The sequence below is a fragment of the Mirounga angustirostris genome, unplaced genomic scaffold (genome assembly GCF_029215605.1).
Source record: "Mirounga angustirostris isolate CCGP_5_RB_7025 unplaced genomic scaffold, mMirAng1.0.hap1 SCAF_1, whole genome shotgun sequence".
NCBI lineage: Eukaryota > Metazoa > Chordata > Mammalia > Carnivora > Phocidae > Mirounga > Mirounga angustirostris.
This window is the reverse complement of record NW_026991709.1, coordinates 133,602,155-133,629,890: the sequence shown is the minus strand read 5'-3', so window position 1 is coordinate 133,629,890 and position 27,736 is coordinate 133,602,155. Positions and strand designations below refer to the sequence as shown.

Sequence of the window (27,736 nt, the reverse complement as noted above, 5' to 3'; positions counted from 1 at the left end):
TGAGGATGCAAAGGTCAGTTAACTGAAGTTTGGAAATGGGCATAAAGGATTTTAACATATTTTTTACAGGATGGAAAATACTGAGGGGCATGTGACTAGCTCAGTCAGCAGGGCATGCGACTCTTGATCTCAGGGCTGTAAGTTCAAGCCACATGTTGGGTATACAGATTACTTAAAAACAAGACCTTTAGGGCGCCTGGGTGGCTCAGATGGTTGAGCGTCTGCCTTCGGCTCAGGTCATGATCTCAGGGTCCTGGGATCGAGTCCCACATCGGGCTTCCTGCTCCTTGGGAGCCTGCTTCTCCCTCTGCCTCTCTCTTTCTCTCTCTGTCTCTCATGAATAAATAAATAAAATCTTTAAAAAAAAAAAAAAAAAACAAGACCTTTAAAAAAAATTTAAAAAAGAAAAGAAAATACTGATTCCCCAAACATGCTTCTATTCAGAATTCTAGACTCACTCAACCCTCACACTTTGGTTTTCATAACTAAGATACAGAGAAGCAAGGCAGAGAGAAAAGAGAAAGAAAAGCATATGGATGTAGGTCCACATTAAGGAGGACAGGCTACCAAAATCATTACAATGACTATATAGAACATTCATGTGAAAATCAATGCTATAGAAAACACCTACAAATAACTCTTTCGTCAGGGAACTAATGGATACCTTTCATTCTTCCTTTCATATTTTAATACCTTCTTAGAACCAGGAACAGATTGCAGGTAGGAAAGGGACAGAAGACACAGGCTGTCTCCAAAACAATGGCCACACAACCGACTGAAAACATTTCAGCTAGCTGTCTGTCATCTACACAATGCCAAATTAGTTTAATTGGATTCTCAATTGGTTCAATTAATCATTTTAGCATGGTGTACGCACAGCAACAAATTCCACAATTCGACATTTCCAAAGCATTTTTTGTTTGTCTGGTATTGGATGTGGAACAAAGCTTTTAAAGGGAGTATAAATAGTGACACTAATATTATCCATCGAGAGCATGGAAAAATCGAGAACTGCGTTACTAGAATTTCCCCTTCTGCTAGTATAGCAGGCAAGCAGCCTTAATCCAATGTCTTTTGCGTCGCTTTCAAAAATTCTCAAAAGGCTCAAAATACATCAAGAGGACAACCTGAAGTCGTCCATGTGCAACAGAACCAGAGTTTTCCATGTGTAGAATAGAAACAAGGTTATGTCCCAACAGCCAGTTTTCACATCTAGTGCTGGGTGCAGTTCCCCAGCTGGGCTCTCTGCATCCAGTGCTGGAGGCAGGCGGCTCTAAAAGCTGCAGGAGTGTCTAACATGACTCGGCCACCCACCTGTCCTTTATCACTCTGCTCTCTATCACTGGCCCTCCGTGGGTGCAGGGAATCCCACCACCCACCACACACACCCTACCCTACAACAGAAGAGTACAAATCAACCTCAGCAACCATGTGTCCCCCACACCGCCATCCAGAGAGTGTTAAATCTATACTTAGAAAATGTTAATGGCATTACCCATGGGGAACCTTATAACTTCATAATATCCCGGAGCTTCTGTTCTCTTCACAGGTTCCATGAAGGGCCAAGCGCTTTGATGGCTCTTGAGTAAAGAAAAAAGTAAGGTATCTAATATGGAAATTCCATGTGGGAAATCATTTCAAAATATCTGCATGAGGTGAATGAAAAGAAAACACCCACCTTCACCTGCTGAAGGATGCTCTTGAGCGTGCTGTAAAGCTGGTCAGGGTCTTTGGGCTCTTTACTTGAAAGGAAAAGAGGAAACAACAGGGAACGATGATTAGTTTTTTGCCCTCTTGCCAGGGGATTCCTATTCTGCTTATTTTTACAAAAACCTAAAATGGGAGCCAAACCAGAATTTTCTTATGAAAATTGAATAGGTGATTACAAGCAGTTTGCCCACTTCCTCCTAAGTTGCTGGGAGGAAAGAAAACTTACTTCCATTAATATCCTCTCCCCCGTCCTACTTACCTTTTCTCTCTTCCACTCGGCTTCCAGCCTGTCTCTCCTATATGTCAACGAAATTAAACACTGAATGAGAACTGCTTTTGGTCAAGAGAGTAACAAAATTAATACTTATCAGAGATGAAATAAATTACAAGCATGCCTCAATAAAAGTCTATTTCTGGGCAGAGACAGAAATCAACTGCAATTAGTTACTTCCTTCTACAGCTAACAGCATGAAACATTTCCAAGAAGGCCAACACCTCTTCATGTTAGCACTTTCTAAAGCAGGAACTCCGACTTTTCAGAGGAAAGCATAAAAAATAAATACGCCCAGTACTGGGGGCATATGTGTATTTTGAACTCTAAATCACATTTTGCTAATCACCATGTGAAAGAGTTAAGCTGTTATTTTAGGTTAGAACAAACTTTGTCCTGGTCTCTATTTTATTTGGCAAAGACCTGCTTGTAATACAAGACGGTTACTGCAGCAGAAAGAAAACACAGCCTCAAGTCCAACAGACCTGGATTTGATTTCTTGCTCTCTCCTTAAAAGCTAACTTATCCTAGATAAGTCAGAGAGGTTAAGTAACTTATCAATCTATAAAACAGAACTCTAAAAATTAGGTGATATTATCGCTTTTGAAATTAGCTGATGTATGTAAAAAAACAGAAGAATGCCTGGCACAAGGGAAGTGAAATTTCTAAGTCTAGAAGTAACAGTAAGATCTGCTACAGGGTAGCTATTGTATTGAAGGAATGTATCTTGCCCTAATAAGGTCTTATTTTTTTCTGGAGAACTGTGGTTTGTTTGATTTTGTGTTGTGTATTAAATCTTCAATATACTAGAAGATCCTGGATTTGAACTGAACAAAAGTGTAGCTATTCAACAGCTTTCGATCTACAAAAACAGATATTTTGTACGTTTTCCCCCAAGACGATTCATCTCTAACGCTCGCAGATAAGAACCCTTGGGAAAACTACTCTAAAATAAGAAACGTGGAACAAATTATGTTTCCCAGTCATATTTTTTAGAAATTTGGAGACACAAATTTGGCCAAGCACACACCTGCGCAGGTTGCAATCATGACAGCATGAGCAAGGGTGCAAAAGAGCGACACGTTTGCAGATCAGCATCTGCTGCTTCTAATTCTGACAGTTACTGGCCATGTGCTAGTTGAGGTCAAAGGACTTAACCACTCTGAGACTCAATTACCCCATACATAAAAGTAGAATTTCCCCGTGCTATAAATGGTAATCTCTCAATAAATGATGGATATGAACAGCTATAAGAAGGGGTCATCTAAGTTCTCCTTATTTGTTAGCACTGAGAAGTAGGGAAAAGACAAAGGGAAAGCATCTGCTCCCTTCTTAAGACTACAGACACCACGAATGGAGACAGGCAAGGCAAAAAGCTTTCCAAATCACTGCACTCTGACAACCGTTTCAAACACATCACATGGCAATACTAAAAGATTTCGCTCTTGAAAGATCTATACATACTAATTCCAGGAATGCTTTCTATTGGAATCTGCCGAACTCCATCTTTAAAACATGAAAGTCCAGGGTATACTTTCCGAATCTGGGCTTGCTTTCTTTCTATCAGCTTTTTAATGATCTGTAAAGCACAGAAAGAAAATGTGTTTAGTGCCAGAAGTCTGTGGCTACAGATTACGTCAGTCAACCTGAGAAGTCGGTCTCCTAAATAAAGTCTTCGGGACGAGCACAGGGAGAGAGGGTGAATGCTATTGAACAGGGAAGACCTGAAAACGTTCTATTACACCATACACCTCCAGGGGCATTCACACAACCGTCTTTGAATACTTGTCCCCTGCCATCCAAAAAGCCAACATTGAGAGAACACACTGCCCTTGGGGCCCGCTGTCCTCTTTCACAAAGGAGCCAATTATTCTGCCCTATTTCTCTGAGGAGCCTCTGCCGGAGCTGATCGGCTACGCAGCCCAGCCCCAGCATCTGGACCTCTTCACATCCCCTGACTAGGAACTAAATGTTCCCTTCCGACTGGAGGGCTCTTGAACAGGCCTCAGAAAGTGTCGCTACCCCCCCCCCCCACCGCCGCCTTGCCAGGAAGGATGACATTATTATTTTTTTTTAAAGATTTTATTTATTTATTTGAGAGAGAGAATGAGAGAGAGAGCACAAGAGGGGGGAGGGTCAGAGGGAGAAGCAGACTCCCCGCTGAGCAGGGAGCCCGATGCGGGACTCGATCCAGGGACTCTAGGATCATGACCTGAGCCGAAGGCGGTCGCTTAACCAACTGAGCCACCCAGGCGCCCAACCATTTTCTTTTCTTTTTTTTTTTTTAAAGATTTTATTTATTTGGGAAAGAGAGAATGAGAGAGAGAGCACATGAGAGGGGGGAGGGTCAGAGGGAGAAGCAGGCTCCCTGCCGAGCAGGGAGCCCGATGCGGGACTCGATCCCGGGACTCCAGGATCATGACCTGAGCCGAAGGCAGTCGCTCAACCAACTGAGCCACCCAGGCGCCCCTGGAAGGATGACATTATTACTCCAAATTTTCAAGGCTTGAGCCCTAACTTACACTGTTTGCATCAAAAAAACAGCTCCAAATTGTTGAGGCGACACACCCGCCTCGTGTCAGCACCCAGGATGGATTAGGGAATTCTGAGAGGTGTTTGTCTTGTAGAATAGTTCCTAATGTACTGAGGTCAACTATTTCCAAAGCAGTGCAGTTTCCCATTTAAAAAAAGAAAAAAATTAATTAAAAATAGCCATCCCGAAATTAACTATGTCATAACTGATTTGGGACAAGAAAAAACAAAACAGGGGGAGAAAAGAGGGGAGGGGGAAGCAAACCATAAGAGACTTTAAACAGTAGAGAACAAACTGAGAGTTGCTGGAGGGGGGTGGACAGGGGATGGGCTAAATGGGTGATGGGCATTAAGGAGGGCATGTGATGAGCGCTGGGTGTTATATGTAAATGATGAATCACTAAATTCTACGTTACACTATATGTTAGCTAACTAGAATTTCAATGAAAATTTGAAAAAGAGGGGTGCCTGGGTGGCTCAGTCGCTAAGCGTCTGCCTTCAGCTCGGGTCATGATCCCAGGGTCCTGGGATCGAGCCCCGCATCGGGCTCTCTGCTCGGCGGGAAGCCCGCTTCTCCCTCTCCCACTCCCCCTGCTTGTGTTCCCTTTCTCGCTCTCTCTCTGTCAAATAAATAAACAAAAAATCTTTAAAAAAAAAAAATTTTTTTGAAGAAGAAAAACACAGTAGCAGTCATTAATTGAATTCACAAAGGAAAACAAAAAATTCCAGGTCCTAACAGCTTGATCTCAAACATATCATTGGTAAATGCTCCAGCATGAATGCATTTTCACCCTGACAATTAAACAAAGAACTTCGTAAGGTGAATGGGACTAGTAAAAGTATATGCCTGGTAAATCCAGTTCACTGCTGTGCAACAGAAATATAATGCAATCAGCTCATGTAAATTTTTTTAAGATCTTATTTATTTATTTGAGAGAGAAGAAAGAGAGAAAGAGCACACAAGCAGGAGGGAGGGGCAGAGGGAGAAGCAGACTCCCCCCACTGAATAGGAAGCCCAGAATCGGGGGCTGGATCCCAGGACCCTGAGATCACACATGACCTGAGCCACCCCACCCCCATGTTCCAGTAGCCACATTTCTTAAAGTAAAAAGTAATAGGTAAAATTGATTTTAACAATATATTTTTACTTAATCCAATATATCCAAAATATTATCACTGCAGCATATAATCATAGAAAAAATATGTATGAGATATTTTACATTCTTTTATTCCTAACAGGTCTTCAAAATCGGAGTGTATTTTATACTTACAGTGCATCTCAATTTCAACTAGCCACATAGCAAGCACTCAGAAGCCATAATGTAGCTAGCAGATGCCACTTTGGACAGGATAGATCTAGATGGATGCTCTCCCTCTGTTTATTTATGAGTCTAAGTCTTTTTATTTTTATTAAGATTTTTGGGGGCGCCTGGGTGGCTCAGTCGATTAAGCGTCCCACTAGTGATTTCAGCTCAGGTAGTAAACTCAGGGTTGTGGGATCCAGCCCTGCAAGGCATCCGGCTCAGTGGGGAATGTGCTTGAGCTTCTCTAGCTCTGCCCCTCCATGCACTCATGCTCTCTCTTTCTCTCTCTCTCTAAAATAAATTAATTTAAAAAAAGGAAAGAAAAAAGATTTTATTTTTAAGTAATCTCTATCTATACCCAACGTGGGGCTTGAATTTATAACCCCAAGATCAAGGGTCACATGCTCTTCTGACTGAGCCAGCCAGGAGCCCTGAGTGTAACCCTTTTTTTTTTTTAAGTTTTTTAATTTATCTAATAATCTCTACACCCAATGTGGGGCTCAAACTCACAACCCCAAGATCAAGAGTCAGATGCTCTTCTGACTGAGCCAGCCAGGCACCCACCCCAGTCTAAGTCTTTTTAAAAGAGAATCGCAATGGTACTCTCTTAAACACCTTCAGAAAACATAATTTCAAATATAATTTTAAAACTTTTTCTCTTTATCAAGGATACTCTCAGATGTGATAACCCACCCAGGTGGCTTCCACACCCCTTGGGTAGCACCTTGAAGGTGGCAGGGTCCTGGTGAGTGACTCCGTAATGACAGTAGAGGGCTTCTTAACCCCTCTGTGCCTCCAAGGGTTGCTTTGAAGAAAGGAGACACTATACTTCTGTTTCAGTCTTTTATCTTCACCTCCCTTGAAAATGTCTCCACTTCTCCACCATGTCATCATCATTCTCTCCTCAAATCCTTCTCCCATTCCATCCCTTCCGTTTTAGTCTCCCCAAACATAAGATTTGGGGGAACTCCCCCATCTCTAATATGCCACCAAGTCTTAGCAAGTGTTCTTACAAAGATCTCATTGGTTGGCATCACCCTTACTTTCCCTTGTTGTCTCACACTCGGATGAAGATTTGAGACGTATCCCTACATCCCAACTCCACCTCCCCATACACACATGCACACATGCATATATACACTCAACTCTGCCGGCTCATGACCTATTCACACTTTCTCAAATAGTGGCTTTTATCACCAGCACACCTATGGTCCTCACTGTTCATGTGCCCATGAATCTACTTATGTTGGACTCTGAATCTTTGCTCATGCTGATGGGATTCAGCAGGCTCAAAAGAGTTCAAACATTATTTCCCACAAAGACACCTCCAATGACGCTAGGTCCCTACGGATCCCACCTTCCCCTTGAAGTCAACACTCACAAAGTAGCCCTCAACTCCTACTCTGCTCCCCTGTCCAACTGCACTAGCTTGCTCTCTCCATCTCCACTAGACACAACCACAACTTATTCTGCTCTTGCATGCTTTCAGGGGCCAGGAAAGCCCTCCATCTACTTACAATTTGTTTGCTACTACCATTAGTCCCTGTCTTCCACAAGGGGGTTTTCAAAAGTTGGAAGGAAGATACTTGCGAAAATCATTTGAATTCTGTGGAAGAAGATACTACACGAATCCAGTATTTTATTATGGTGACTTCAGGTCTCTTTGAAAGAATCTAGGTTAACAGCTCCCAGCCTGCATCATCCACTCAGTGGCATGTGTTAGAGAAGGCTGGAGGCAAACAGGGAAGGTGAGGCGAGAGGGAGATGAGATCCAAGAGGGGAGGAGAAAAAGAAAGGGGAGGGAGCACTGTCTTCTAACCAACTGACTGCTTTGGCTAGCTCTGTGCTTATGGCTTTCCCCTGTCCGCATTAAGAGCCAACAGATCCGGACGAGGCGAATCTGCAGGGGACTCCTGCTCTCTGCTTTCACCAGAGATGCATGGGTGCTCCTCAGAGGAGGAAGGAGGGACGGGCAGCTGACTGCCTGGTGATGGCTGTAGCTGGCCAGCAGCCCCTCATGCTGAACACGGAGCTGCTGAATACAGACCTGCTCATTAGAGCCCAAAGAGAACAATGAAGAAAGCTAGCTCTTTAGAAAGAGACAGAGAGAGGAGCCTGCTGTGCTTTTATTAACTCTCCAAGTACCCTATTTGGAATTCTCTCTAAGGCTGGCATCTCTGAGCGACAAACAACAAAGGTTGTTTTTATTTTCTAAAAAAAGAAAAAAAGCCTTTCACCCACATTCATAAGAACAAGCCTGACCCACTTTAAGTAAAGAAGAAAAATATTTATTGAGCACCTACTACGCACGACACTGTATAAGGAGTTTTATGTCTGTTATGTTGATGATGTCTGACAAACAACTGAGAAGTGGGATTAAGGAACATTAGTAGAAACCAGAAAACAAAGACGGGGTTTAAGACAAATGCCTTTTTTAGTTACTTGCTAGAAAAAAAGTGCACTAGAATGAGTAACAGAAGTATAAAGTGGAAATGATGAGGGATGACACAGCCACAAAGCCCATTTTTGAACTCCAAGGAACTAGGGGGAGTGAGGAGGTGATCCTGGGCTTAACATAAAATTTGTTCATTTAATAAATGCACACTTCCCAATTATGCTTTCTATGGTATTTTTTTTCCGTCTTGGACAAATGTAAAATTACTATGTAGTCAAATCTATCAACCTTTCCTCTCACTGTTTCTCTTTTAGTTCATATATATAAAAGACTTCACCCCAACCAAAATGAGGTAACAAATCACGGAATTCCTAGAAGTATAGGCCTTCGGAAGGTGCAATGTTAAAAGGAGAGATGGATACACGCCAAGATAAATGCCCACGTAAGATGATGAATAACAAAAATTCAAATAAGTGGATCAAACTAGTGCTAGTGAAGTTCAAAGAAGAAACTGAACACAGGCCAAAGTGGTCCTACTTGTATGTCTGTTGGGAGAGTGAGGTGGGAACTGGATAAAGACACCAAGCTAGAGGCTTAAAGCATCAGTAATGGCTTTTAGAGAAGAGTTTAGATAAGCAAAGAAGTAAGTTTGGGAAGCGTACATGAGGCTAGAAAGTAAAAGGCCTTGAAGGTGAAGGTGTCGTATTTTACAACTTTTGTATTTTACACCAGTTTAACCAGTGTTGACCCTCTTAGGAATGGTACCTAGAGAGGAAACAGATCAAGCATACCATCAAAGAAGAAATCTATACAAACCATAGCAAACTGAAATTACGATGATATCCAGTAGAGCCGTCCACATAGAGCCCAGAGATATGCAACTCACCCAAAGAAGACCAGCCTGTATGGAAGGAATAGAGTCAGTCATGTGCTTACCTCCTTTTGCTTCTTAATGATGACAGAAAATTCTGTGTATGGGATCCGTGGATTTAGCTCACATCCCATTAAAGTGGCCCCTTCATAATCTTTAATGTAGCCAACATATTTGGTTTTAGGTATTTTAATTTCTTTGGAGAAACCCTGCAAAGCAAATAAATTCATTCATATGGCCATTGTGCAACAAATATCCACTGAGTGCAAACTGTGTGGTAGGCAGCAAGATACACTTTTTTCAAGTTCTCATCATATTATTCTGGAAAGGATTAGCATGAAACCCCTCTGTGGAGTTCAAAAACATCAAAAATCAAACAGCAAACAGGAAGCAAGACAACATAAAAAAATAATCCGAGTAAAACACAAATTATACTAAACGGTTTTTAACAGAACTAATATAAGGTTGAATTTTATATTAAATTGAACAGTTTCTCCCAAATTGGGGAGGGGACCCCAAGATTCTCAACAAATCAAAAATCAGTCTAAGTTCTGAAAGAAAAGCTTATCAAAAAATATAGTAATTAGAGGTGCCTGTCTGGCTCAGTCAGTAGAGCATGTGACCATCTGTGACTCTTTTTTAAGATTTTATTTATTTGAGGGAGAGAGAGTGGGGGGAGGAGCAGAGTGAGAGGGAGAAACCTAAGCAGACTCCACGCTGAGTGCACAGCCCGATGCAGGGCTCGATCTCACAACCCTGAGATCACATCCTGAGCTGAAACCAAGAGTCGGATGCTTATCCAACTATGCCACCCAGACACCCTGGAGCATGAGGCTCTTGATCTTGGGGTTGTGAGTTCGAGTCCCACATTGGATATAGAGATTACTTAATTACTTATTACCTTTTTTTTTCTTTTTAGATTTTATTTATTTGAGAGAGAGAGAAAGAGAGCACAAGTGGGGGGTTAGGAGGGGCAGAGGGAGAGGGAGAAGCAGACTCCCCACTGAGCAGGGAGCCCGACATGGGGCTCGACCCCAGGACCCTAAGATCACGATCTGAGCAGACGCTTAACCGACTGAGCCACCCAGGTGCCCCAAAAACTTTGATGTTGAGGAAATGAAACCCCTACTGTATTGGCAAAAACTTCCAGACCATCATAATGTGTAGTATGTCAGTGGCATTTATTTACAATATATTCATTTACAGGGCGCCTGGGTGGCTCAGTTGGTTAAGCGTCTGCCTTCGGCTCAGGTCATGATCCTGGAGTCCCGGGATCGAGCCCCGCATCGGGCTCCCTGCTCGGCAGGGGGTCTGCTTCTCCCTCTCTGGCTCCCCCCTCTTGTGCTCTCTCTCTCTCTCACTCTCTCTCTCAAATAAATAAATAAAATCTTTAAAAAAAAAAACCAAAACAATATATTCATTTACATACTTTAATCTGCAATAACCTAGTGCTACAGGATATATATTCATGTATTTATATCATAAACATAATTTTCCTTACAATGCCTTCTTTGTGGTAAATTATTTGGAATTAAGAACTATCTCCAGCAGTGTCCTGCCGCCCTTTCAGCAAAAACTTATTTTCCAAGCAATCCTGGCCATCATCCTCAAAGAGGACTACAGACAAGTCATTTAAGAACCGTATTTCAAGATCTGCAATGCAGTTGCAGCCTAAGAAAGCTGACAGTCAAGCCTTCAGTTAACAATCCCACTGAGTTCTCCCAAATGAGTTTTATTATAAAAGTCACAGACACATCCCAAAGAATGAGAAGAAAACAAAATAGGAGATAGCTATCTGACATCAGAGGAGGAAAAACTCTCTAATCACATGAGCCTTATACAAAAAGAAGTTAATAGATTTTATGTAATGAAATCTTTAAGGATCTGTACATCAAAAGTCATAAGGAATGCTGAAACAACTGACAAGCGGAAGAAAAATCATAAAATAAAAGGTTAATATCCTTATATACAAAGAGTCCTCATAAATCAATGTGAAAATAAATATTTTAGTAGAAAAAGAGGCAAAATACAATGAATTGGCAATTCAAAAACAGAAGAAGAACTACAAAGGGTCAATGAACAAGAAAAAGTACATCAAACTTCACAATGATTAAATAAATGCAAACATACACAATTTATTATCTAGGGAAGGAGTAAAAAATATATTTCTCAATTATCAAACCTTTTCCTGAACCCCGTTATATATTGCTTACAATAGAAATTGCTACAGTATTTGGTAATGCGTAACAAAAGCCTTAGATACATCTGGAAACAACTCTACTTCTGGACATTTATTCTAAGCAAACTTATCATAGATGAGGGCAACATACATACGAACACATACTTATAAATGTATACTTACATACAAGAAAGACTGAATGTCCTAAAAATGTGGTATTGGTTTAATGAATTATTTTCTAATTATGCCATAAAATTTCAGAGAACCAACAAAAATTATGTAAATAATAATCAGAATATATTAAGTGAAAGGGGCAAGTAATTCAATTACATATAATATGAGCCAAATATTATATTTATATACATACGTACACATGAACACATACACAGAACATTATTAGAAGGGTACATATCAAAACATTACCAGTAAATCTCTTTGGATGGTAGAATTACAAATGAATTTTCTTCATTCTGCTTTACTATGTCTTCCAAAATTTCTACAATAACTTTACATTACTTGGAATTATAAAGCACTATTTAAAAAAATACGCAGCCAAAGAAGAAAAAGCTGAGCTGAAAACTGAGAATAAAAAGCTCCTTAAAAAGTTGAGCTGAAAACTTCTGATAAGGAAGGACCAAGATGGCAGCCAAGCTCCTAGCCTGCTGTGTGCTGCTGAAGAAGGATCGTCAGGAGCCCTTCATAAACTTCATCATTTTCTTTCTGCTGTCATAAATGGAGGCTGTCCAGAGACTGACTCTATTTCTCTTATTCATGGAGAACTCTACTCACCCAGCCCTGGGAATTTCTCCTTAGCCTGGGGATACCATATTTTAGAAATTCAGGATGCAATATTATACTTCATTTATAGATGGCATTCATTCATTCACTCAACAAATATTTCTTTAGTACTTACTATGTGCTGGTCATACCCTCTACTACAGTCTGAAGCTTAGTCCTGGCCTAAGGATTAAAAAATAAATGTATGTCCTTCTTTTAAGTAGAAAATGCCAGTGGAAAAACTTCCTTGGATTGGATGAAGGCTACCTGAGTATATTTAAAGAAAAGAAATGACAGAACAGAGTTGCACAGTGAAAAACTTACCTGTTTCTTGAAATAACCAATTGCATATTCATCTGCATATGTGAGGAAGTTCAGGATATCATGTTTTATATGATATTCTTTCAAGTGATTCATCAGGTGCGTTCCATAGCCCTATGTGGAAGTTAGTATACAGATAAATATATTAGGTTCTGGAGAAAACACATTCCTACAAATTCACTGGGAAATGTTGACAAATTTAGGAGTTGGTACTTTGATATATTTTACCAATATAATACTAACACCCTTTCATGCATTTCTGAACTTTGAAAATGACCTACAAAACCAAAAAATTCAAAATCCTTGAATCAAGATACAATCATCATTTTAAAATACAAGTTTCTGGTTCTTTGGAAGGCTACAAGCTGCTGGTTCAATCCTAAAGAGTATTTGCTGAATATTAACAAAGAAGTTTGGGGAGTTAACTTTATGATTTCTGCTTATCTTTAAAGTATTTGAGAACCTAATGCAAAGAGCAATGTAAATGAAAAGTGCTAATCTTTACTAGAATATTAACTCAAGTGTTTCCTGAATGTATACAAATCAGCAACCCCTCCAAAGAAATGTATCATATCACATACGCAGGATTTTCATCTTAGTCTTATCAGGCCATTCTAAGCAAGGTCTAAGAAATCCAGAATCTCTGAGTGAGCCAGAGGATATAAGGAAGTAAACTAAAGACAGCAAACAATGTTGAATAAATTAATGATTAAAATATGAAAAAAAATGCAAGTACCAGGTTTTTCAGTAGTGTATAAAGCTTAGAGAAAATCTATAAATTTAAAGTGATTGTTTTAGAACCTCATTAAAAGAGGTGAAAGTAAATCCAAGCATCCAGACACAAATACCTTCACATAAATATTTTAGAATTTGGTGACAAACTTTTCTAAAGAACTCAAATGTGCTTACAGGTATGGTCTCATGGAACTGCAGTAGCAGAGGGGGAGAAGGATCTTTGGAAACCATTTGGTCTAACTCTCCATCCCATGTGATGCTAGAAGTCTTCTGCCATCTACCCTAAAAAGGTGAGCTGTTAGAAACCTCTTCCAGTATAGAGTGATCCCTTGGTCCTGAGATAGACCAGTTCATTCTCAGGTATTGTTATGGTTGGGAAGTTCTTCCTAAAGTTTACCTGAGATCTGATCCCTTGTTATTTCTACTTCTTGACCTTAATTCTACTCTTAGAGTAACAATGACTCATTCCTGTTCTTAACTCTTCAAGCCTTTAAAGACCATACCCTCTCATGCCCATCCCTACCTCCCAAACCCCATGTGAAATATCATTGAGGTTTCCATCTGTTCCTTAAAAGGCACGATTTGGAAGACCCCTTATTAATCTAATCACTCTTTTCTGGGCTTTCTCTTGTATAACAATGCCCTAAAGCATGGAAAGACCAAGCATAATAATTAGAGGATGGTCTGCCCAGTAAATCGGAGAACAGTATTACAATCTCATTCTTCTGGAAGTTATTCTTCCCCTGATGTTACCCAGGGACATTTTAGCTTATCCCAACCATTTTACAATACTAATATTCTAAGTTTCAATAAAACTAGGATAAAAAGAGGAACGAAATGTCTCTCTCCTTGAAGAGATGTTAAAATGGGGAAGATAAAGACATAAATACATAAAAACAGTATAGAGCTGTGCTGTTCAACATGGTATCCAGTAGCCACATGTGGTTTTTGAGCAACTGAAATGTGACTAGTCTAAACTGAAATGTACGAGTGTGTAAAGTACACATCAGGAAAAAAAAAACTCAATAGTAACATTTTATCCTTATGACATGTTGAAATGACACTATTTTGGACATACTAGGTTAAATAAAAAATATCAAAATTAATTTCACCTGTTTCTTTTTACTTTTGAAAATACAGCTACTAGAAAATTTAAAATTATATACGTGGCTTGCATTTGAGACTCAAAGTGTATTTCTATTGTGTAATGTTAGCATAGAGTGATGTATTTGTATCTTTAATACAGAAAAAGACAGGGCACCTCGGTGGCTCAGTCAGCTAAGTGTCCGACTCTTGATTTCAGCTCAGGTCATGATCTGAGGGTTGTGCAATCCAGCCCTATGATGGGCTACACACTGGGCATGGACTCTGCTTAAGATTCCTCTCTCTTCCCCTCCCCTCATCCTCTCTTTCCCTCTTTCTCTTTAAGAAAAAAAAAGATTACACATAAAGTCTTTAAGATAATTAAGAGGGGGAAGGAGGAGGGTATAGAAGGAAAAGAACATGTTTAAGCTAGGCCTTAAGAAGAGTTTGTCAAGGGGCGCCTGGTGGCTCAGCTGGTTGAGCATCTGCCTTTGGCTCAGGTCATGATCCCAGAGTCCTGGGTTCAGGTCCCACATAGGGCTCCCTGCTTAGCAGGGAGTCAGCTTCTCCCTCCGCCCCTTACCCAGCTCATGCGCTCACGCTCATGCTCTCACACGCTCGCGACCTCTCTCTCTCTCTCTCGTGCGCGTGCGTGCATGCACACTTTCTCTTTCAAATAAATAAACAAAATTTAAAAAAAGAAGAATTTGTCAAATGGAAAACAAGGTTAAGAAGACGGATTGGAAATCTAAATGTAAAGAAAAATAAACCCATACAAAAGTATTATAAAAAGATACACGAAAGTGGGTTTATAACCTAAGGGTACAAAAAGGCTTCCTAAAAAAAATACAAAATGCAAAAACATAAAGAACTGATTATTAAGTAGATTATTTTAAATTTTAAAACTCCTTAAAGTTATTATAAGCAATTTAAGATACCATAAACAAAAGACGAATGACAAATTGAGAGGGCATAGTTGTAACACATATCACAAAGATTTAATAGCTTCTATGGGATTAGTACAAAAAAGAAAGACAGCCTAAAAGAAAAACTGTCAAAGGCCAGGAACAAGCAGTAAATATAACCAATAAAAAATACATAAGATGCTTGACCTCAACAGTAATTAGAGCACTCCATCAAGAAACGCAACATTGCAGTCAACGGTACGCAACCATCTTGAAGGTTGATGGCACCCAGCCAGTTTCAGTAAAGACAGGAGAAACAGTACCCTCCAAAACCATGGGTGAAAGTGTAAATCGGTAAACCCACTGAGAAGGGCAAACTGGAAATATTTTTTTTTAATTTAGACAGGGCATATTCAATCCTGCATCAATTTCACTTCTCACTGTCCAGAAAAACATTTCCAAAGAGAGCACTGTTTGTGACAGAAAAATAAGTGTAAATAAACATAAATGTCTTCAATAGGGAATGATTATATAAATTATGGTGCTTCCATATTATGAGATACTATGGAAAAAGGGTAAAATAGCTCTATATCAGCACTAACAGAAATTTCTGCAATGATGGAAATGTTTTTTATCTATGCTATCCAATATGGTAGCCATTAGTCACGTGTAGCTATTGAGTACTTGTGTAAATAAGGAACTGAATTTTAAATTTTATTTAACTTTAACTGATCTAAATATAAATTTAAATAACCACATATACGCACTGAAGCAGAGTCTGCTTCTCCCTCTCCCTCTGCCCCTCCTCCTCCCCCTTGCTCACGCTATCAGATAAATAAAATCTTTAAAAAAAAAATAAAAAATACACATTTATTATGATATATAAATATTAGTTATGCAACTTTAAATTTGCCCAATTTCAAATCCAAATAGTTCTTAAATGACAAGATAATTCTAAAACTGGGTGATGAGCTTTTCAAGTAAATTCTGAAATGTCATTCATCTTGTGTGTGCTTTGAGCAAGATAAATTCACATACAAACCTTATTTAAAGCATCACAGGAATTTATATGTAAGCCTGCTTCTCTGAAATGAGTGGATGCAAATTTGGAAGTATCATTTAGCCAAGATTTTTAACATATTAAATAAAAATCTAAGACCTCCACTTACGAACTTGAGGTTTTTTTCCCAAATAGGTGCCAGCACCGGCTTTCATCAAACTTACCCGTTCTATTCAGTTGTGAAAGACTAATCTTCATTTTCTAGAGCTACAGTTTCAAATCATTTACAAAAACGTGGCTTTTTTCTAGTTCTAGGATTCCTACTGAGTTTGTCATGTTTGGCCACCCTCCTGCAAGTCTTTAGAAAATTACATGGTTTGGGGAAAAAAAATCAATTGCCCGTCTGGGAAGTAGTAAGACAAAGCACCCAATTCATATTAAATACCGTTAGTTTTCCTCCGGTATCCCTAAAAGTGTCCAAGTCCACCTTGGTGTAGCTTTCTCTGAAAACAGAAATTTTGCCACCTTTTTCTGGAATTATAAACCAAAGACATATGGGCCAGCTCCCTCTCCCTAGGAAAAGCCAAACAAATTTTCCTTCCAAGGAAGCTTCTAAACTCTGGATACTTGAACTACTTCTCACTCAGGCTAGGGAAAAATAAAATAGTGATAAGCACAGCAACAGCACCATCTAAAGACACACTGTCAGAATGTCGTGCAAAAGCGCCAGATGTCCGTTTCAAGCAAACCTGGGCCCCCGCCTTCCCCGCTCAGAATGACAGAGGTATGACTGATGGGTTCCAAACGTCTATCCTTTGATGCTCAGTACTATGAGTCAAAGACAAAAAGCCCCATTTTGTGCTTTGTGAAAAGAAATCACAGCAGCGCTAACAGGCGCGGTGGGTCGAGTAAAGCTGTTACTGAACACAAAAGTACCCACAGCACTGGCCGTCGCCCTCAGGCAGAGAAGGATTCCTTCCAGTGACTCCCTGTCGGCTTTTGTAAACGGCACCGGTTCTCTGCAGCTGGAGAAGGCGACCCTGTCCCTAGGCCTACACTGCCCAATACGGGAGCGCTGGCCACGTGTGCCCAGTGAGCGCCGGAAACGTGGCTAGTTCAAGCTGAGATGTGCTGAAGTGTAAAACACACCCTACACTCCAGAGACTGAAGACAAAACAGTATAAAATGTCTCATTAGTAATCCTCTGTGCCCTGACGGAGTACCTGCTGAGGCAGTGACACCTCTCTGGATACGGTGGGTAAAATAAAATAGGTTTTCAAAATTAACTTTGCCCATTTCCTTTTTTTTTTTTTTAACATAGCTCCTAGAAAAGTTAAAATTACACGCATGGCTCCCATTCGTACGTCGCATTATATTTCATTAGGTAACACTACCTTAGGCTTTCCGGTCATTTTTCTCAGCAGCTACCTAATCCTGAGCTACTTATCTTTCCACCGTTTGCCCTGGTTCTGCATGACACTACTTAGGCTTCCCAAAATACCAAATGAGTAATGGTTTAAAGACATTTTTCCTGGTTCTGTTTTCCTAAAAGCGGCAGCAGAGCAGAAAACACAAGAGACACTAGACCAGAGGTCTTTCTGCCGACAGAGAGTCCACACTTTATTCCAGTCCTACTGCAACACCAGCTGCAGCTGCAGCTCCCGGGGACGAAGGGACCAGTGACAAGGACAACTGGGAAGGTCAAGTAGACACACAGACGCACACACATACGAAAAAAAACCCACATTCCAAACCCTGCATGAATACTTCTAAAACTAAATCATAAATTGATTCAAATTTTTCATGACGTCCTTTATAGGATTTCTTTAGCCTTTGACCGCCTTTTAAGGACACAGCCATAAGACATCTTTCTTAAATGTAAGCCACCTAAGTCATGTGACCCACATCTCACCGTATCCTTTCTGCTGGGTCAGTGTCACCGGCTGTGTGTGTGTATGCGTGTGCATGTTTAAATTCACAATGAACAGTGAAATTTATCTTCAAACCTCCCTTCACTTGTCATAGACTATCCTCCAGTTGCACTGGGGGCTGTGTGGTGTCCTTGTACCTTGCCCCAGGACCCAACAAAGCCGTGGTAGAATCTGACCTATTGGGATGTGGAACCGTTTGCTCTCTTCACACACATGCACGCACATTTTCAGCAAGAGGACTCTTCTCAGAAAGTCCTGAACCCCACTTCAAACTTTCTGTGGACGTGGCACAGAGAGACAGACCTGCCCAGGCTCCGCAGCTTTAGTGAGAAGCACCACATTCTGTTTTTCTTCTAACACCTTGGGTTACCCTTACCTTGACTTGCTCATTTGAGGTTACAGCACAGAAAACAATCTCTGTGAATCCTTGGGATGGGAACATACGGAAACAGATACCACCAATAACACGGCCATCTTTAATTAGGGCAAGGGTTTTGTGTTTCCTGAAACAATAAGATTATGGCAAAGTTTTACCTATTTTGGTTATATAAAAATACTTTTGGGGAGGGGGGGTTCCTCATTAACCGAACAGGAAAGGAGGGGAGTGTTTTTCTTGAGTTTCTATGGAAGCCTCCTTTATCTAGACACTATCTCGGTAGAACATTCTTAATGTGGACTTTTTAGAGCAAGCTCGCCTGCACAAGACTTCATTCATGGGGGCTTCCGTCACAACAAAATGCCGGCCGCCTTGGAAGGGTCTGAGGTTTATAGGTAAAGAACAGAGTATGTGTGCAGGTGCCGACTGGTACTTGAACAGTGGAACACTCAATGCCAAGGGACCCACGGCACAGGTTTGGAGGGAAAGCACTAAGTCATGGACAAATGTGGGACATGTTTCTGAAAGGTTTACTCTGACTCAAAAACATTACAGAAACATTATGGAAGAGAATACAAAATCCACACGTACAATTTGCCAAACCCTGCGTTACAGAATCCTGTCGGAACTTCTGTCTCAGGCGTCACTCTGAATTGTCACATGCAGGGATCACATTCCACATAGGCTGCTAGGCTATATACGTTCAAGTACATTCAATTAAGAGAACTTTAGGTTTTCTGGTGTTTGGGTTTTATTTAAAGCAACGGATTTTCGGGCGCCTGGGTGGCTCAGTTGGTTAAGCGACTGCCTTCGGCTCAGGTCATGATCCTGGAGTCCCGGGATCGAGTCCCGCATCGGGCTCCCTGCTCAGCGGGGAGTCTGCTTCTCCCTCTGACCCTCCTCCCTCTCATGCTCTCTTTCTCTCATTCTCTCTCTCTCAAATAAATAAAAAAAAAAAATCTTTAAAAAAAAAAAAATAAATAAAGCAACGGATTTTCAAATGTACCTGTCTGATATCCCAATAATTTTCCCCCAAGTTAAGACCCAGCAACAGTGGTACCTAGTTACGATGCCAAATTCAAGCATGTTTTGACTATGAAAAAGTAGGACATCTTCTTGGTGCTTATATTTCTTCACTGCTATAATGAATGAACCATAGGACAGTCACCAGCAACTTAAAATATAGAGCTTCATTATTATTAACAAAGAAATGTATGAATTGTTGAAAAATTCATCTTACTGCTTTTAGTCATGGCAAGTATCTTGATGTAGCTCTGTATTCCCCAGCGTGACAAAAGGCAGCAGGATTCAGTAGCTGACTCTGGCTTACTTCCACTATCTGAGTGGTTCCTCTTTCATTTTAAAAAGGAAATAAGAAAGAAGAGCCCAGTACCACTTACGGGTCAAAGACAAGCCGTGTGATGTATTCTTTTGGCATCCGGGGCAGCTGGTGTGAGAACACGTTCTGAAGACCGACTAGCCACATTAGAATCTTCTTGTTGGGTTTCTGGTTTAGGGAATTGCCGACCACGTGAAATTCAATCACACCCCTGCGCTCTTCCAGCCTTGCTGCTTCGTCCCTGGCTGAATGTGCTGACAGTAAATTGGTCTGCAGGAGACAGGAAAAAATTACACAGAACTCTTCTCTTAAGACAATGGGGATGTGACTTCTCCATGCTTCTCTTATTTGTTCTAATAAGATACACATTTGTGGATTTTCAGGGACCCAAACAACATAAACAAGTTACAAAAACAAAATGGAAAAGAGAGGTAAAGCATTTTGAGAGATTAGAGTATTGTTATGTGTACATGGATATTTGGCGTAGATTGGGAGCCATCAAACCTTCCTGTGAAGTGCCATATAGTAAATATAAGGTCTCTGTGGCAACTAGTCAACACTGTTGTAGTGTGAAAGCAGACACAGACATACATAAACGGATGGGGGGGCGGAGCCTGAGAGGCTCAGTTGGTTAGGTGTCTAACTCTTGATTTTGGCTCAAGTCATGCTCTCAGGGCTCCACATGGAACTCTGTGCTCAGTGGGGAGTAGGCTTGGGGATTCTCTCCCTCTGCCCCTCCCCCCCACTTATGCATCTTCTCTCTCATAAATAAATAGATCGAGAGATAGATAGATAGATAGATAGATAGATAGACAGATGTAGTAACGTTCCAATAAAACATTATTTAAAAGAGGGCGGTGGTAGAGCAGACCAGATTTGGCCTGTGTGCTAACCCCCGGTTTGGAGGAATCCCATCTGGCTAAGCTTTACAGGAGCCTCGGAATAACCGATCCCCAAAATTCCCATCACAGTCCCAACAGTGACAGTCACGTTTATGGCATCAGCACCTCTTTCTGGAGGACAGTGTGTTGGGTATCTGTTCTGAGGGTATCTGCTAACCCACTCTCAACCGCAGCTGGCAGCACAGCCCTGTGCCAGCCCTTTATGTTCTCCGCCCTATTTAATCCACCCAGAGGTGTGCAGGGAAATGTTCAAGCCAACAGTTCCCCAGGGAAGAAAAGCCCCAAATGGTAGCACCTGCTCATCCCACTGGTCTGCAGCTGGCTTCCCAGGTGACCAGGTGCAACTGCAGTCAATTTCAAGCTACCAACATATTTAACACCCAGCTTACAAAATTCTTGAAAATTTAACAACTGCCTTGTGCATGTTGTACAAGCCAACTCCAATACACTATCAAATCCACCCAACAAATTTTGAAATGTGTGATAACATCCACCCTTCACAGCTGGAAAAAACTGAGCTAAACTAATCTGTGAAGTTACTAAATCCTTGAAAGACAAGTACACAAAAGGTATAGTATTAGATACCAGGACTGGATAGCTAACAGGAAATGGGAAGAATAATCTTACAATGAGATTATTCCTCTTAAAACATCCCAGTTCTCTGAATTATCCCCAATACCATAAAATAAACATCTCAGGAAACATGACAAATTAAAAACTGATGTAGCAGAGCCACACCAAAAAAACTTTAAAAGATACTTTACAAAATAATCTCCAAGCCATTTCTTCATTTCCTGGAAGCCGTCAGAAATGTCTTTTTTTTTTTAAAGTAGGGTCCAAGCCCAGCGTGGAGCCCAACACAGGGCTTGAACCCACAACCCCGGAGCTTAACTGACTGAGCCACGCAGGTGCCCCAGAAACATCTTAAACTGCCTTGCCCCTGGATGTAATGCAATGAGATAACAGAACTTTTCCAAAACTGCTTTACTTAAATCCAATCACGAGTAAATAGACAAATCTAAAAGGGGGTTGTTATACAAAACTAGTGAGCAGGATTCTTCAACAACGGCACTGCCATAAAAAAAAAAAAAAAAAAGGACTGGGGAACTGTTCTAGATTGAAGGAGACTAAAGAGATGATGAGAAAGAACCTAAATGCAATTCATGATCCCTGACTGACCCTTCAACAACAGGAACAAATATTCTAAGGACATAATAGGTTATATGGGGAATTCAGATACGGGCTCTCTATACATTAGGCCAGGGGTCAGCAAACTTTCTTATAAAGGGGTCAGATACAAGTATTTTAGGCTTTGCAGGTCATAGATCACCTGTCTTAATTATTCAAATCTGCTCTTGTAGTGCAAGGCAGATAAAGACAATATGTTTCAATAATACTTTATTTACAAAAACAGCCAGTGGGCCAGATTTGGCTGTAGTTTGCCAATCCATATATTAGAAAATATAACCTAGCTAAATTTTCTGATAATGGTAACTACATAGTGGTAATGTAAAAGAGTAAATATAGAGGTGAAATGTTGTGACATCTATATTGTATTCTGAAATGGTTCCAAATGGTTCATAGGAGAGAGAGACAGAGGTAATGCAAGTGTGACATGTTAACAATTGGTGAATCTAAATAAAGAAGCTATGGATCTCAGGGGAACCTGGGTGGCTCAGTCAGTTAAGTGTCTGCCTTCGGCTCATATCATGATCCCCGGGTCCTGGGACCAAGCCCTGCATTGGGCTCCCAGCTCAGTGGGGAGCCTGCCTCTCCTTCTCCCTCTCCTCCCCAATTGTGATCTCTGTCGCTATCTCTGTCTCTCTAATAAATAAATAAAATCTTTAAAAAAAAAAAAAGAAACTATGGTTCTCTATCATGAAATGTTTCTAACATTTATGAGGATTTAAATATTTTAAGATAAAGAGCTGAGGGAGGTGGGAATGCTTTCAACTGTGTGAGATTATTAGTATGTTTCCCTGTAATGTGATATTCATCAAAGGGAATCACATCGCCAGCAGCTTGTCTTACCCTCCACACCCTGACCACCTGGTTAAATGCAAACCAGCATAGCATTAACACGCTATCTCTCAATGATACCACCCCCATTTCTAACAGCTGGAGTGGCCAGGAAAATGAAAGGGGTCTACCAGGTGGCTGGGCTGCTCTGGTTTACCCTGCTGACCTCTGGTCCAAGCATTGCTGCAGGGTCTGTGATGGTAGACATGACCTCGTCAATTAATTCCATTGGAATATCCCCCATAACTCGGGGTTTCTTGGCCTCCTCCAAGGCATGAGAGTCATTCATTTTCCTCTTTTCTCCTGTGATGATCAAAATAAAAGGGCAAACAATGGATGATCTTAAACACAAAGCAGGTAATACATGCCAACTAATCCAATTAATTTTCTGTGAACACTGATGGGCATGGAAGTCAACTCTCCATTTACCCATGGGAGGGGTGGCAATGGAAGACGGGAAAGAGAAGGGAGGAGGTCACAGTAACTGCCAACCACAGATCCATTCTGAATATTTTCTATGATAATTTTTTAACTTGCTATATGAATTATGAAGGCATGTATTTGTTCATTTGCAAATGCAAGGGGTGATTTTAGTTATCATGGTTATTAATCTCTAAATTTAGTCCCTTTGCGGTCAAAGAACATGGTCTGTATGATAAAACATCAAAAATTTCTGAATCTTACCTTCGAGTGTAAAATACTACCAATTATGTGTAAATGTGTTGTGTCTTCGTGAAAATAATGTGTATTTTCTGACTTCAGGAGTAATGATCTCTGTACATCCATTAGATTAAGCTTACTGATTGTGTTTTCAGGGCTTCTATATCCTTAACGATAGCTTTGTCCACTTGAACTATGAATTACTCAGAAATGTTGCTTTAAGCCTTCAACTATTGGTTGATTAGGTTATTTCTCTTTGTGGTTCTGTCGAATCTCTTTCACGTATGTGTACGTGTGTGTATGTATAGATATATTATATATATGTCTATATAGACTTGAAATACACAAATGAAATGTTTCATTTTGCCAGTGAATTTAATTTTTTCATTATAAAATAACCCTCTTTTCCTCTCACAATGCTTTTTTGCCATAAAATGATACCTCAGAAAGTGAGCTGGGCCATTCTCAACATGTCACATGCTGGGAAAGGCCATGCAAAGACAAAACTTTCTCCCATTTTTCTCCTTAGATTACATGGTGGCTTTTTGTCCTTTCTACTATCATGCTTGGCTTTTCCTTTCTTTTTTTTTTCCTTGTCATAATATGTATTTATTTTTATAATTAAAATTTATTAGGTGTTCAAATCTAATTATTCCTCCTGTCTGAATCCCACTAAGCACATGTCCATAGATCATTCTCACCATCTTTAGTTAAAGGAACAGAACAAGGTAAAGTATCTTGTCTGCATGAGATGCTTCCATAAACATTATGTGTCACTTACTAAATGGCTTTTGTTGAGTTCTTGTTTTTATAACTTTAGTTGTTATTAAAGGTGAGAATATTTTCAGTCATTTGACCAAGAAGCCTTCAAGTTCCACAATTCCCCAAGAGTAATGCTATGAACTACTTATTCTGTAGCTGAGGTTTATAACTAATATGCCCCAAACGTGATAAATTGCTAATAGTGTTATGATAAGAAAGTATCTGAGGCTACATCCAAGCTCACTGGCAAAGAGTTTTGGGACTGATCAGTGATGTCACCCTTGGAAGTAACAGAGAGTAAATGGTGGCACATATATTAAATATGTGGTCCTACACTTAAAATTTTCTTCTTTCCCTCTTTTATGCCACTTCTTTAATGTCAAACTTTGGTCATATCCCAGATTTGTTTGATGTCAAGCCCGTGGACAGAAATGCAACCTTCCAAACATTCTATAACTGTGAAATGCCTGTAGGATTAAGACATGTTTTTTTGCCTGCATGACTGATTACATTAGTGGCCAAATTCTTTACCCTCCTGGTATCCACACTCTGCCATGTGACTTTGTGGTTCTTACAAAAGAAGTGGAGTACATTTCTCCACCCCTCGACTCTGAGTTTGACCATGTAATTGGCCTTAGATGACAAAATAAGGCAGGAGTGATGGTATACCAGTTCTGAGTCTAGGCTTCAAGAAACTGTATGTATTTCTACTTGTTCTCTGGCACTTCTATCATCGTCAGAAGGACATATTCTGCCCCAAGAAAAAAGAAAAGAAGCCCAGTGATCCCAGGAGGAGGATGAGAAATATATGGAACAGCGATGCTCCAGCTTAAGTGTTCTGGCCAAGCCCAGGACAGAGCCCCAGGTCAACAGGTAGACTCATGAGCAAGCCTAGCAAAGACTGAATGAGGTTGGCTGAGATCAGCCACCTTCCAGGAAACACAGAATGAGTGAGCTATGATAATAAATGATTATGGTTTTAAGACTCTGCATTTTTGATTGCTTTGTTACACAGGAATAACTAACCAATACAGCTCAAAGTGATTTCCAGCCATTAAAATCCTGGATGTGCACAAGTTGTAGTAAATCTACCTCTGGCACTCCTCAGATAACAGAACTTCTACGGCAAATCATAGCCTTCTCTTATGCCCCCTTAAGAGCTTACCTGGGTTTGCCTCAAGCCCAGAAGAGCCTTTGCAGGAAGGACTGGTGCTCCCTCCATTAGGTTGCTCAAGGGAAGATGAGTTTGAATTATATGAAATGGTCCCAGCTACAGGAGGTGGACTGATAACTGGCCCCAAAAAGAAAAAAAAGGTATTAGGTGACTCCTTCCTTAGGCAATAAGGAACCACGTGCACATGCAACCATCCCATTCCTGCCCAATACCACAACAAAGTCATCTTCAAAATAAAAGCCATGCAGGGGCACCTGGCTCAGAGGATGGAGCATGGGATTCTTGATCTTGGGGTTTTAAGTTCAAGCCCCACACTGGGTGTAGAGATTACTTAAAAATAAAATCTTTTAAAAATTGATTAAAATAATAAAATAAAAGCCATAGGGCCAATGTGAGCATGATAATTAAGTAACAGATTATAGCCTATTGAATACAGTAAGGATATCTGAGTCCACATTGATAAAATAATAAATAAGTGGGCAGAAGGTGAAAGTCTTCCTTACAGGAGAATACCAATAAATAAAAAGGAAGGAATGATGGATGTTGGGGAGGGAAAAAACAAAACAAAACAACAACAACAAATTTTGGCAGCCAGCATGTAATAATTGATTCAGGGAAGAATTTTCTGTGCAGGCTAAACCTTGGGAGTATAATTTTGATGAAGACAGGATAATTTCAAAGTATCTCTCCACAAAAACACTTCTTTTATTGCAAAAGGAAAAATGGTAACACTACAGTGGAGAAATCATGTAAACACTCCCGTCACCAAGTGATCAAGCTTATCCCGACAACAAGGAGAGAGGCCAACATCATGTGCCTCCTGATGGGGCACAAAAATTCTATAAACCACATGTCTGAGATAAAAGGCACAATGGAAAATAGTCTACAGATTAGATAATAATATTGCATCAAGCTTAAATTCCCTATTTTGATAACTGTACTGTTGTGAATTAAGAGAATGTCCTTGTTCTTGGGAGATAACCACTGAGCTCAGTAAAGGGGCATGATGTTTGCAACTTTCCAATAGTTTAGGAAAAAAAAAAGAGAGAGAGAGAGGAGGAGATAAAGCAAATATGGCCAAATGTTAACAAGTAGCGAATCTGGGCAAAGGCTATGCAGTATGCAAGATTTCTTTGTCCTATTCTTGTAACTTTTCTGTAAGTTTGAGAGTATCTACAAATCAAAAACTTTTCTGTTTTGTTTTCTTTTATAAAGCCATTGTAAGAATAGGATGTCGCTTCGCTAGTATGCTGCTGATTTTAGCTAGTGGGGTGAGAGCAGATGAAGGACACAAGACGTCCTCAGTGGCACTGGTCATGTACAGGACAGAGTACGGCAGGGCAGCCAGATGCCCAGAGAGAATGTTCAACTAAGTTTCAATGCAGCCACAGTTCAGTCCCCAGAGGACGTTCCGAACGGCCAACAAAGTGATGGAGTAAGTTAATGGAGCAACAGAGAGACACCAATCCATAGCGCTCAGAATATACTCAAGTGCCAGGCTACATGGCTTTGCTTCCAGGAAACAGGCCTTCTGAACCTCAAAGTGCACTGGAGTGATTCCACACAAAGAGGAAGCTCCGGTGACTCTGAAGACATCTGAGTATCTTGCACAACTTGCGAGCCATCCTTATGAATGTCATGTATCACAGCTGCAGAGCTGTGTAGACATGCCAATTAAGTAGATGATTACACTCTTCTTTCCCCGCAGAGAAACACTGCAATTACAGGAGAACAGGAGAAGGCAGCCTGCTTCTGACAGCTTTGGGTAATACTACAGAGGACAATACAGCTCAACCGGGTTACAACCTTAGTCACAGAAACAAATGTGGAATCCCGAGAGTCAGAGACAACGCCCATCTTCTCCATCCTGCGCTAAGGCACAGAATGCACTGGAAGCTGAACAGACTGGGAGGCATTTTGAGCAGGCAAGGGTCAAGGGAAGTTTTCACAAAGAGAGGAATCCTCTCGGGAAGGCCCTCCAGAAAAGAACGAAGTTGACCCTGTTGCCAACTCTGGTTGTCAGCTTTGGTGTCTCCCTGCCCGTAGGAGGAAGCTGTGTTCTTCACTCATTCCTCCCACAAGCATCTGCCTGCACATCTGCAGCACATACCAAAGCAGTGGCACGTGCTACTGGCCAGAGTCTGGCTCTTCCTACAGGGAAGCAGTTAAGGAATTCCACAGCTCTGATGTGGGCCAACTTGGTGCTCCTCTCTCAGTCTCTATTTCTCATCTGCATAAAGGGGACAATAATACCAACTTCTCAGGGTTTGTGCTAAGGCTTTAATATGAAGCAGACTTCATAGGCAAGCACTTAATGGATGTATGTTATTATTATTATTATTATTATTATTATTATTATTATTATTATTGCGGCAAAACAGTCTCTCACCACCCTGGACTCACACTCAGAGGAGACAGAAGACTTAAAGAAAAACGGGGTTAGGATAGCACGAGTTAAGTGCTGTATGACACAGCACTTCTCAAATATTG

The 27,736-nt window shown here is 40.6% G+C and overlaps 1 protein-coding gene across 3 annotated transcripts in view; it reads right to left on the bottom strand.

Moving 5' to 3' along the window:
- The window catches only part of KAT2B (lysine acetyltransferase 2B), a 99,033-nt gene that overhangs the window by 5,170 nt on the left and 66,127 nt on the right, over nt 1-27,736 (bottom strand). For 2 of the 3 annotated variants that reach the window (XM_064588496.1, XM_045903871.3), the window contains 10 exons: nt 25,238-25,363; nt 22,817-22,953; nt 19,791-19,999; nt 18,391-18,517; nt 12,364-12,474; nt 9,149-9,292; nt 3,446-3,560; nt 1,970-2,006; nt 1,679-1,742; nt 1,496-1,580 (listed from right to left, as the gene is read on the bottom strand). In XM_064588496.1, coding sequence (XP_064444566.1) covers nt 1,496-1,580; nt 1,679-1,742; nt 1,970-2,006; nt 3,446-3,560; nt 9,149-9,292; nt 12,364-12,474; nt 18,391-18,517; nt 19,791-19,999; nt 22,817-22,953; nt 25,238-25,363 — 1,155 coding nt within the window. The remainder of the gene's footprint in view (nt 1-1,495; nt 1,581-1,678; nt 1,743-1,969; nt 2,007-3,445; nt 3,561-9,148; nt 9,293-12,363; nt 12,475-18,390; nt 18,518-19,790; nt 20,000-22,816; nt 22,954-25,237; nt 25,364-27,736) is intronic. The other variant, XM_045903872.3, reaches the window with a different exon arrangement.